The sequence below is a fragment of the Sinocyclocheilus anshuiensis genome, unplaced genomic scaffold, assembly GCF_001515605.1.
Source record: "Sinocyclocheilus anshuiensis isolate Anshui unplaced genomic scaffold, SAMN03320099.WGS_v1.1 scaffold1640, whole genome shotgun sequence".
NCBI classification, from domain to species: Eukaryota; Metazoa; Chordata; class Actinopteri; order Cypriniformes; family Cyprinidae; genus Sinocyclocheilus; species Sinocyclocheilus anshuiensis.
The window spans coordinates 1,169,287-1,181,070 of record NW_015555883.1 but is presented as its reverse complement, the minus strand read 5'-3'; the positions used below and the strand labels follow the sequence as shown (position 1 = coordinate 1,181,070).

Sequence of the window (11,784 nt, the reverse complement as noted above, 5' to 3'; positions counted from 1 at the left end):
GGCCCATCCATTTCTCCTTCTATCCTGACAAGTGCTCCAGTCCCTGCTGCAGAGAAACTCCCCCTTAACAGGACATTACCACCTCCATGCTTTACTGTAGGAATGCTGTTATTTAGATGGTGAGCGGTATTGGATTTCCACCAGACATAGCCTATCGTTTGGTGTCGAGGCCAAATAATTCAATTTTAGTCTCATCTGCATCAGAATCTTCGAGGTGTGTTCAGTTTGGAGCGACGTCCTGATCCAGGGAGGGTCTGTGTTGTACCAAATACCTTCCACTTCTTAATAATAGAATTCACTGTGCTTCTTGGCATTGATAAAGCCTTTGAATTTTTTTTGTATCCATCTCCTGACTTGTGCCTGTCCACAACTTTATCCCAGAGTTCTTTTGATAGTGCCTCACCACCCATAGTTGATTGTTTGCTTCAGTTGCACTATCAAGGACTGACATGCTCCAGGAAAGATATTTTCATGCTGAGCTGATCGAAATGACCACAGCTGATCACAGTTGAAAGTCAAATGGCTTTGTGAGTCATTGAGAAGGTGATTAGCTACACCTGATTGAGTTTACAAGTCATTTTTAGGAGGGGAGTGATCCTTTTTCCAACTCAGTGATTCAGTTTTTTTATTTTTTTCTGACGTGTTGGTGTTATATCTTCCACTTGGATGATATACGTTGCACTGAGTAAATACAGCTGGATAAAACAAACTGTGTCTCTTCATTTCAGGCTGCAAAGCAACAAAATGTGATTATTTTAAAGGAGGCAGGGGGCGGGGGGTGTTTCTTTTCTATACCCACTGTAGTGACTGTTTTTCGCTTCTTCTGAATCTGGGTTGTGAAATCGAAGAGTCGACATCTTTAGTGGCTCTTTCAAAATACTGGTGCTGCTGTTGACTCTACTTAGTCACATTTTGCAATGTAAGCCATCCCTCAATACTGTGCATGCTAGGTGTTTCCCCAAACAGTAAAATTAAACCTAAAACTATATTTATTAGGAAACTCACTAGCCCACTACCACTATCCTTTCTGAGCAATGAGATGTTTTCTAATTATTCACAAACAAAACTGATCTGTTGCCTCTTCGATTTCACTTAGCTCTTGAGTAAATTTTTATTTTCTGTCATTCAGGTTTATCTTTATCTTTTTTCCATCAGCTGCAGAACCTATTAATAAATCTAACACAGTTCTATTAGCATAAAGGGGGTGGTGGGGGAATGATGACTGTTAGGAATGTTAACGTTCCTCTACCATTAAAGAAAATATTGCATTATGAAAAAGAGAGGATCCCATCAGTGTGAGAAAGGTTAATAAAGGGTAAGAAAAGATGAAATTAGTTAAGAATAAAGAATTTTTAGATCTCATATCTGCATTTTATTACTTGGTTTGGGACTATGAGAACTGAATTATATCATATTCATGATCAATTTCCTAAAGTGAATGAAAGATATTTGACAAGTTAATATGAGAACATTAACATATTCCACAAACACTTCTGTAAATACAGTTCAGAACTTGTTCATACTAGAAATGGTCTTAACATAATCCTTCATTTAAATGAGACGCAAACAGTTGGGTTTTTAGGTGTTTTAATCCAAAGTTGAAGCAGACCAAGAAATAATTACAGCAGTTAAACACTAAAAACAGGACACGTATCTGCCTTTCCCTTGTTAGTATTAAATTCTGTGGGAATTCTAGTCTGCTTTTCAACTTTGATGATATTGTAGTCTTCGCCTTTAGAAATGAATGTATGGGGAAGGGAAAAGATCCTACAAAGTGGCTATCAAAGAAACTGCAAACAGTTTCCGAAAAAGATTAGTTATTTGCAAGAGGGGCACTGAAATCATTAAGGAGTTATCTGCTGTTTGGGAGTATACCGACTCTGCATGTTCAACATTGTGAGCATTAAATCATGTCCTTAAAAAGATGATTAATCACACAACAAACATGAATATACAGTTTTAAAAAAACTATATAGAAAAATAAAAGATACAACCTTTCAGCATATGTCAATCAGTGCAGCTATAAATCAGTCAGCAGGATGCATAGGATTCCCTGCATCCCTTAAAAATTGCCAGAACACGAGGCCTTAAGCCAAGGGGGCATTTCTTTGTTCCTTTAACACCTGGTACCTATAAGCTGCTCTCAATAGGTGCATTCAAACACTTACTGCATGGTAGGCATTGAACAGACACAACAACAAAAAAAATGCACTGGCATAATGAAGAGCACATTCGACGGCTATCGCATATATTCATTCCACAGTCATGAAGAACTATCACCTTCACAAAGATCCCATTTCATAATTCATTCATTACACACTTAAGAAAATACAAACGGGCTTTGCGGTTCAAGGTGGTGGGTTAACAACCAGCAGACTACGTCTACTGTTTTTTAGTAGGTATTTGTGAAATGAAATACCAGAGCATGGGTTAACATTCAACTAGGAAAAACTAGTTGAAAACAAATATGCATAGGATCGATTCAAGGCAAATCATTGTGCACCCAAAACGATGTGCAATATGTGTATCATTGAGCAAGCAGAGGGCTAAAACAATGTGTTGGACTGGCTTTCCATGGTAAGCCTGATCAAAACCAATGAGAAAGAAGGGCAATATATGCTGTTTTCCTCTCAATCTGAAGACCAGCATAAGGCTAGTTGGATCTAAAGCTCAAAAAAGATCTTGTATTTTACTTGACAGGACCCTGAACAATACTGACAGACATTTTTACAGTAAAGAACAGAGTGCGTCTACATTCAAAGAGTCATTTCAAAAATACATTTTCATCTGGACACCAGAACGGTCTTTTACTGCAAAAGAGCATTTAAGAACAAACAGCAAAGCTAGCACTATGCATAGGCTCCTCAGAACATGAGCAGAAGGAAAGAAACTGAATAATCATTCTAATACAGGGCAACTTATTTTGAGCCGTCCCATAACTCAGAATGGAACATGATTCAAACAGTTAAGTGTGTTTAACTCATGAACTCATGTACCAATGACTTTTGATTAAAAAAAGGAGAGAAAGGAAAAAAATAAAACGCAAAAGGTAACTAACTTAGGTTTCTGATTACCCCACTAAACACCATGTGAAAAACAGTATTTGTGAACACTTTAAGGAGCAAATTAGTGGACGTCGGCTGCTTCACAACTCCAAAATGTATAGTCTTGTATCATAATTGTACAGCCACTTTCTTTTGGTAGCGAAGTGGTGTATTAGTTACAGATGTTGAGTGATTAAAAACAAATATTAAAAAAAATCTCTTGCTTTAACTTCTTTGTTGAGATATTGCTTCCTTAAATCAAACTTTTCAACTGATGTACGAGTGTAAAATGTGTGTGTGCATGTGCTACAGAGTGAATGTGTCCTTAGCAAGCGGGCGTCTCGTTTTCAGGAGCTATATTGTTGGCTTTCTTTCTCCTCTTCATCAGCAGTGGATTGGACGAGTCTTCAATCCTCTTGATTTTGATTTGCTCATAGTCAACTCTCATTGTTGCCAAGGCACTAGTCATTTCTTCCTGTGGAACACAGACATAGCAGCATTAAACAGAATGAAGATATGGATCTGAGGTGCAGTGACTGCAAAAAAAATGTCAGATGTTCTGAGAAGACTTTTTTGTTGTGGGAGGCCTCACCTTGACATCCTCCCATGTGTCTTTCTCTTCTTTCAGAACACGGCTAGTATGTAGGGGGGTCTGTGGTACCTCCATTGATTGCTATAGCCACGTAAATAACCATATAACATAGTAAGTCAAATATAATGTACCAAGGAAACCCATTTGTCTAGATCAACACAGAATGCATAAAATAATGCTAATAATCACTCACATTGATCCAGGGGTGGTTCATAAACTCTGTGATGGTCATCCTTTGTGTCGGCTCAGTTTTCAGTAATGTTCTGATGAGTTGCTTCGCTACAAAAATAGGAAGAGTGAGTCACTCAAATCTATAATCATTCTTAGAAAGAAACACGCGAAACGAATGACTTGAAGATAACAGCATTCTAAGAACGATTTCTCAAGTTGCTTTTACAAAACAGGAACTTGCCAAATACCTTCCTCTGAAACTTCCGACCATTCAGGATTTGGAAACTCGTACTGTCCCATGCGGATTCGTTTCTTCATACCAGGGGATATAGCCAATCCGTGGTTGGAATAGAAAGGTGGGTAACCACAGAGCCTGGAAGTTGAATAAAGTGAGAGTTGCAATATATCAGACACACTTTACAAGGTCAAGAGTGACAAAACCCATTTAAATAGAGGCCTAGACAGAGAAAAATGGTGTATGCACAACATACGAGACAGATTCACTTACAGAATATACATGATGACACCCAAAGACCACATGTCACAGGACTTGTCATACTTTTCTGGACCAAGAACCTCTGGGGCTATAACATGAAAAAGATGAAAATACTTACAAATGGAAAGGTTTTATGAGTGGGATCAAATGGCCATCCTGACACCTGCTTACTGATAATTCTCATATTCTTACCAACATAATAAGGAGTATAGCAAGGGGTGGCCAGAGAGTTGTGTGAGGTTGTCTCTTTTGCAAACCCAAAGTCTGTCAGTTTGAGAAGGGTGTTGGACCTTTTAGAGGTATATAAGAGGTTTTCTGGCTGCAAAGTGGATTTTCAGTCATATTCAGTTAAGAAAACCATGAAGGCAAAATCATTTTCATTAATTTCATCAATATTGGTCATCATAAGATTATTACCTTGACGTCTCGGTGTGCGATGTTTATTGCATGTAAATACTGAATGGCCTCTCCTATACTCTTCATGATATCAGAAGCCTCTGAAAAGCCAACAGAACAAGAATACAATTAAAATATTGAATTAAGTATTGTGGCAAAAGGGCCTATTTATTATTTTGACATTCTTAAACATATTTATATACACTATGAAAAGAGAGTAGACAATGCCGGTACCTCTCTCAGTAAATGCCTGGTCCCCTCTGTCCTGAATCCGACTGAACAGCTCACCACCATCCATGCTTCAAAACAAATGCATAAAGCAAAAATCAGCTGACATATCACAAAATATATCAAGTAACATCGTATTAGTGGAGAAAAAAAGAATATTAAAATTGTAAAAAAAAAAAAAAAAAAATTATTAAAGATATTAAACTATTATGTAATAACATTAAGTGAAAAGTGCAAGATGTATTTACTATACAAGGCCATTTACTATTATTATTATTATTATTAACCATCACATTTCTGAATCAATGTACAACAGTGGATTTGAAATAGAAATGGCGACAGGAAGCTATGGCAATGTTTCCTCTAAAAGCATTGAGAGTTCAAATGATTTCGGAGTGCCAGATGTATACGTGCTAAAACTCACAAAAAATTACTTTGTACAAACAAATGCATTAAACACCACACACATAAAGGGGGGACCTTTCACCGTTGTCCCTATGTCATCATTGTGGTTATCATTTCCGATTATACGCAAACCACTGCTAGGTGTGCAAGTCGGGTGAGCTCCATTTCTTGAAAACTTGCCAGTTGCGAGAAATTGGGTCAGTGGGCTTAGAAAGACTTTCTGTCTCTCATCAGAAATGAGGAAGATTGGGGGGGGGTTAAAAACTCTTAGTCTACTTAACGTGCTGCTAGCACATCCGTTACTGTAATGATAAAGCATGAGAATGTGTGAAAGGGGGTGCAAACTGCTGATAACCATGTACATATATGTAAACGCGAAGAATCATGCTGTTCTCACATCTCCACTATGGGCCACAGTGTGCAGGGCGAGTTTTATTTCTACAGCTCACCTAGAACTGCAGTCAGTTTCAGGTGAAATCATCAAAAGCCCGACAGAAATAACACTGTATGAGTTTGACTGAAAAAGCCTAACTCACTGTGAGATAGGGGCTATGAACAACCACATCACATTTTACTGCTTTCAGCCAGACGCTTCGTGTCCTATCCGACAGTCGATATATTATATACTATAGCTGAATGTGCCAAAAAAGTGTCAAGCTTAAGCGTTGAAATGTCAAAAGCATATGATTTATGGTACAAAACACTAAAGCAACACTGAAGGGTTGGGTTGTACCATAATTTCTATGTGTAACTTTTCTTAGAAAAGCCATATTTGAAGCTGAACATCAGTGTTGGCATTTTCCATTTCCATCACCTGCCGCACACTCAGTTCTGATGACCTGTAGATTCTGTTTCCTGCGTGCTGAGTAGCTGGATGTCTCTGGCCTGATTTCTTGTAATTAATTCATGATCTTTGCAATCTATGATATACCTTCAACCAGCTTATTTTAATATTTGCATTATGACTACCAGCAGTTATATATGGATGATTCTATAAGACGTTAATGATACCCCAAGAGCCACTGATACCACACTATCACTCATGTCTGGAATCTCCTCACACACTCATTTCCATCTTACAAACAGAGAAAGAATCAACGGTTTCTAAAAAACACTACACTTCCCTATGAGTCTCTTACATCAAAATGATGCATGAAATCTTGCATCATCCATGAAACAATGCTCTTAATAGGAGACAATGGACTGCAAAGCAGAAGAAAAGGAATGTATTGATTTATTTTTGCACCTATCAAACAAAGAGCATCTGTGACATGCAAAGAGTCAAAATGGTCAAAATTAATTTCAAAAAGGAATATTAAAGAAGTTAGGAATGTACATAAGATTTTATCGTGCAGAAATAAGGAAATGTACAGGAAGGAGAGGTCACAGAAGTAGAAACACAGAGTGACCTCCTCTCTGTTATTTGGTACATTTAGATGAAGACATTTCGCAAACTCAACATTTGTGCAGAATACAAGGGTGTGACCAACCTCCACACTATGCATATAGTCGACCTTCCATCAAAATGGGTTCCGCTAAAAAGATCGGTAACCTTTTATAGCACAAAAACTATCAGTTGTCATCGCATTGATAGTCAGTGTCTTTAAATTTTTTACTTTTGACAATACAAAAAAAAATATATATATAAATATATATATATATATATATATATATATATATATATAAACACTTAAATTCTAAACTCTAAGAATCCTCACCCTAAAAATTCACATAAGCTCACATCTGCTGGTAAACAACAGTGGTGACAAACAAAGTTTTTGACTTCCTACAAAACAGGCGGTAAAGAAAATGTGTGAGTCAGCACATATGTGACACCATGAGAATGATCAAATCAAAGAAATGGAAAATAGGAGGTGTGATTTCTGATACTCACATCATCATATCTGATACAACATAGGTGTGTGAGTTCAAGATCAAACACTTGAATGGAAATGTCACAAGCACATCACTTTGATGTTTTCAGTGAAAGCATGCATTTCAGATAGCCAAATCATGTTGAAACTAGACAAGATGGTGTCACAAATTGACTTAGGAAGCAATACTAAATAATACTCTGAAAATATTATGTATTTAGTGCACAGTCTGGGGGATATATATAGAATATTCAAATTAGAGGTGGGCGATATGACCAAAAGCCTATATCTTATACAGTCTTATGAGTAATATTTTTATTCAGTCTTATGAGTATATGAGTAATTTTATTCCACGATAAGAAAATATATCATGATGACAATAATTTTTTGCTGAAAATAAAAAAAAATTTGATGTAAGATTGCATTTCACGACAAACACATTACCTCTGTACAAATGGTACATCAAACAATTCAACCTGTTGGAGATTTCATCCAGGCAATATAGAATATAAGTCTCTGGTGTCCCCAGAATGTGTCAGTGAAGTTTCAGCTCAAAATACTCCATAGATCATTTATTATATCATTTTGAAAATGCCTATTTTGAGTGGAAGCAGAAACACTGTTTTTCGGGCCTGTCTCTTTAAATGCAAATGAGCTGCTGCTCCCCGCTCCCTCTTCCAGAATAGAGCTGCGCCATTACAGCTCATACCTGCTAAAAAAAACATCTGTTTTGGTTCTGATTATCATGTTTATCGTGCTGAAATCATGCGTTTTAAACCATATGTGTTTAAACTTCTGATATACGGGTTTCTGAGAGCACACATCCGAAGCACACGGACAGAAAGCGGCTGTCACAGCATGTGAGTACTAAACTAAGTTCTCATTCACACACAAGTTTACGTTAAAAACACACATGAGCTACAAAAACAGTTGGTTATGTCTGTGAAGGTAAACTGCTGGGAAATAAATCGCGGTTTTATTTTAGATCTGTGTGGCAGCAGCAATATACATTAAATAAATCAATAAATCCACTGCTCTCTTGTCTCCTCTGAGGCTGGGACTCTAAATAGTGTTCTGTGCTCGTCTGTGCAGCCAAAGACAGAACAGTTAGCATGTTTTGCTCAAACTTTCGCCATGGCATTAGAACTGGTACACCGTTGTCGCTTGCGAAAACACAATGACGGCACTGTGGGTGTATTACATTTACAGATTAAGGGGTGGTAATATTATAATGAGATCCCTTAGCCACGTTACCAAGGGAGCGAAATCAGACGCGCTCCTTTTCTCAGACGCTTGCAGAAAAAGGCTTACCAAAACAAAGTTACTGAGTTAATCTTTTTCACGTTTCCTTGGTTGGTAGATGCACCATGGGCCTTATTATAGCACTTAAAACCTGGATAAGTCAGATTTTCATGATATGTCACCTTTAAGATGTTTTTATAACGTCTCAAGTTTAAATTTCGAAAGCAAAACTGTATTGGAGTTAGCAAGTTTCTGTGAATGTTTCAGTTAACTCGGAACTCTCTGACTGAACTGACTGATAGATCTAATAAATAAATAGATCTATAAATGTTGACGAACCATATGACCTGTACTAAAACACTTTCACAGCAATGCCATTCTCTCTTCCCTGAACTCTTTTAAATAATCATATCAGTAGTTTGCAATTTAAGTAGTCTATTGCAGACTTAACCAAAACATTATTATTTTGCGTCATTATACGAGAACTCGGATCCATGCGACTTGCATTTTGATTACAGCAGGGACCGTCCCAGTCAAGCAACCTGGGTTCAACTGCCTTGCTAAGGAGCGCACAATGGTGGTAAGCAGAGAAGGATGGTACCTGCTAGCATACATGTTGCAAGTGAGGGAAACAACAGTGTCTGGTTATGCAACTATAGTATAAATGCAAATATAGTCTATATGAAGAATGGTCACCACATAAGGAGATACGTCATCAGACAGGGGACTTCTGAATTTTCTCAAACGTGAAAGGGGCACATAGGTGTATGAGTGTTTACCGTAAGTAACCTCCAAACACCTGCTGGTAAACTATTTACACAGATGAGGCACTGAAACCTCGGCAAAACATTACAAATGAGTTAAGGGGCTGTGTAAAAAGAGTAACTAAATGAATCAAGGCTTTTATGACAATGCAATTCAGGACACAAACAGACACAATGCTGGGTGCACTGCAAATGTCAAGTCATTATATTGCTCATGAAATGTCTATACTCAAACTGTAATTGCCCAAATGTTACTAATGAAACAAAATCGACTTCTGTTCCCATAATAATGACTCTACTTCTATATAAAAAAAAACGCTTTAAGTCAAGCTCCTTTAACTTGCCTGATGATTTTAATAATCTGGCAGTTTTACAGCCCGGATGGTTAAGAATAAGGGCCACAACAGCAAAAATCGCAGGTTTAATACCAAGTTGGGATGATCCAGGAAATAAAGATGCCTGATCAGCATTTACCATGAAACTAAGAACCTAATCTAGGGTTGCTCCAGGTGAACCGTTTATGAATGGAACATCCATATTCACAGAATTATAAATTGCTTATAAATGGAAAGTTGTCCAAAAAGGAAGTGAAATATAGAAAAGACTACAAAAAACTGATCATTTTGATCTCTATACTGAAGAAGCAAAAGATGATGAAGTTGATGACTCACCACTCCATTACAATAAGAAGGCACTTCCTGTTTTGGTACAGATTCTCATAGACGTCAATAATCCTGACGATGTGGGTACATGAGGAGGCTCGCCAGTGTAGCTCCACTTCTAGCCTAGCTTTGGGACAGTCATGAAGCATCTTAAAGAGAAGATGAAAAGGAGACCAAGTTATTTAGTTGCAAAAGCATATACATATTTACAATTTATATTTCTTATATATTATATAAAAAGGACAAACTCTCTCTCTATACACATACATACCAGTTTTTCTTTTTTAATAAATCTGCAAAAATGTCAACAATTCTGTGTTTTTCTGTCAATATGGGGTGCTGTGTGTACATTAATGAGGAAAAAAAATTAACTTAAATGATTTTAGCAAATGGCTGCAATATAACAGAGTGAAAAATTGAAGGGGGTCTGAATACTTTCCGTACCCACTGTACATACACACACACGCACGCACACACACGCACACACACACACACGTCTATTTTTTTATCTGCCACTAACCAGATTTGTAGAGTTTTGCCTCCCCCTACAGGTAACAACCCCTTAATACATCAAGATCTAGGCATTATGTTTTTGCCAACATCATACTAACACCATGCATTTTTTTACTTTACACTTTTTACATTTACATTATTGTACAGTTTAGTCCAAGTTATCTTACAGCATGGTATTTTAAACTGATCATATCCATTAGAAATTCTTTAATTTGGGACAGCTCCAGTGTAGTGACTAATTCAGTCAAGTCGGGTCACAGTTAATGTGGTTTGATGGTCAATCATGGATGTCATTTTGGAGTGCTTCTGTCAATTCCTAGTATGAGATTATAAGAGCGAATGGTGTATATAAGGGAAGGAACTGGGTGGTGATTTACATAAAATTCATTGCACAACTATCAGACAATCATGATAAAACTGATCATACTCTAGTCCACTATTTATTTGTGAGATTCTGCCGATTTCTGTAGATGATCATCCACTAAAGAAATTGAATGTAACATTGCTTTGTACTGTATTCAGTTTAACACTAAAACATTGCAATACTACTCTTTTAAATGTTACGTGAGTGACCTCATAAATCCCTTCATAACCCAATTAAACTCCACACATCCCAAGACAAACGCATATAATCTACTGCAGTCAACTAAGCAATGGTTTTGCCCAAATGTAAAGACTGTAAGTATAGATAAATGTCCTTCTTTTTCTTTTTTTTTTAAATGATGGCCTTCTACACTATACCTTAAATGTTCTGTCTAAATGGAACATCCAGTTTCACTCCCAAGTCAGAGCCCTGGAAATTTGCGCCATGTTTTATGATTGCTAAGAGCAATCACATCACTGAAAATGTCAAATATAGACTCCCATTCCTAGACCTGACTGAAACGTCACTGATAGCAGAATGTATGGTCCAGCCGCAAAGCTAATTAGGGTTAAAAATAACCTTTAAAAAAAGGTTAAAAGGTTAAAAATAACTCTCTGAAAGAGACATTTGGAGTGTTAAGTACACAGAGACTTACAGCCTCTTTTTTCTGCTTTTAGGATAATAGGGAGAGTTTTAAATGTTCCAATTAATGTTAGGCCTCCGAACAAAGGACATCTCTAGTCTTCTATGAGAGGAGAAACAAAATGCTTCCTATTACAAAGGAAACTAAGGCATGACACACTTGCCCATTCAGACAAAAGAACTGTATTCAAGGAGTCTGAATGGAAAGCACAAAGAAAATGAACACTGGGATACATGACATTGACAAAACAGCTTAAAATTGTCAAACATAATACAGATTTGGAACTTCTAAAGTTTATTTCTTCATGAAAACACAAATGCAGACACTTTTAAGGCATGTTGTACTGCAGCACAGGGGGGGGGGATCAGCCAGCATACATTCTCTCTTGTC

General features: G+C 37.1%; 1 protein-coding gene across 1 annotated transcript in view; it reads right to left on the bottom strand.

Annotated features, from left to right (window-relative positions):
• Nucleotides 1-3,293: 3,293 nt before the first annotated feature.
• The window catches only part of LOC107675839 (MAP kinase-activated protein kinase 2-like), a 52,260-nt gene continuing 43,769 nt past the window's right edge, over nucleotides 3,294-11,784 (bottom strand). The window contains exons 2-10 of the mRNA XM_016470313.1: nucleotides 9,884-10,023; nucleotides 4,934-4,998; nucleotides 4,721-4,800; nucleotides 4,496-4,622; nucleotides 4,316-4,391; nucleotides 4,056-4,180; nucleotides 3,830-3,915; nucleotides 3,637-3,717; nucleotides 3,294-3,519 (exon numbers count right to left, since the gene is read on the bottom strand). Of these exons, the coding sequence (XP_016325799.1) occupies nucleotides 3,370-3,519; nucleotides 3,637-3,717; nucleotides 3,830-3,915; nucleotides 4,056-4,180; nucleotides 4,316-4,391; nucleotides 4,496-4,622; nucleotides 4,721-4,800; nucleotides 4,934-4,998; nucleotides 9,884-10,023 (930 nt within the window). The 3' untranslated portion in view covers nucleotides 3,294-3,369. The remainder of the gene's footprint in view (nucleotides 3,520-3,636; nucleotides 3,718-3,829; nucleotides 3,916-4,055; nucleotides 4,181-4,315; nucleotides 4,392-4,495; nucleotides 4,623-4,720; nucleotides 4,801-4,933; nucleotides 4,999-9,883; nucleotides 10,024-11,784) is intronic.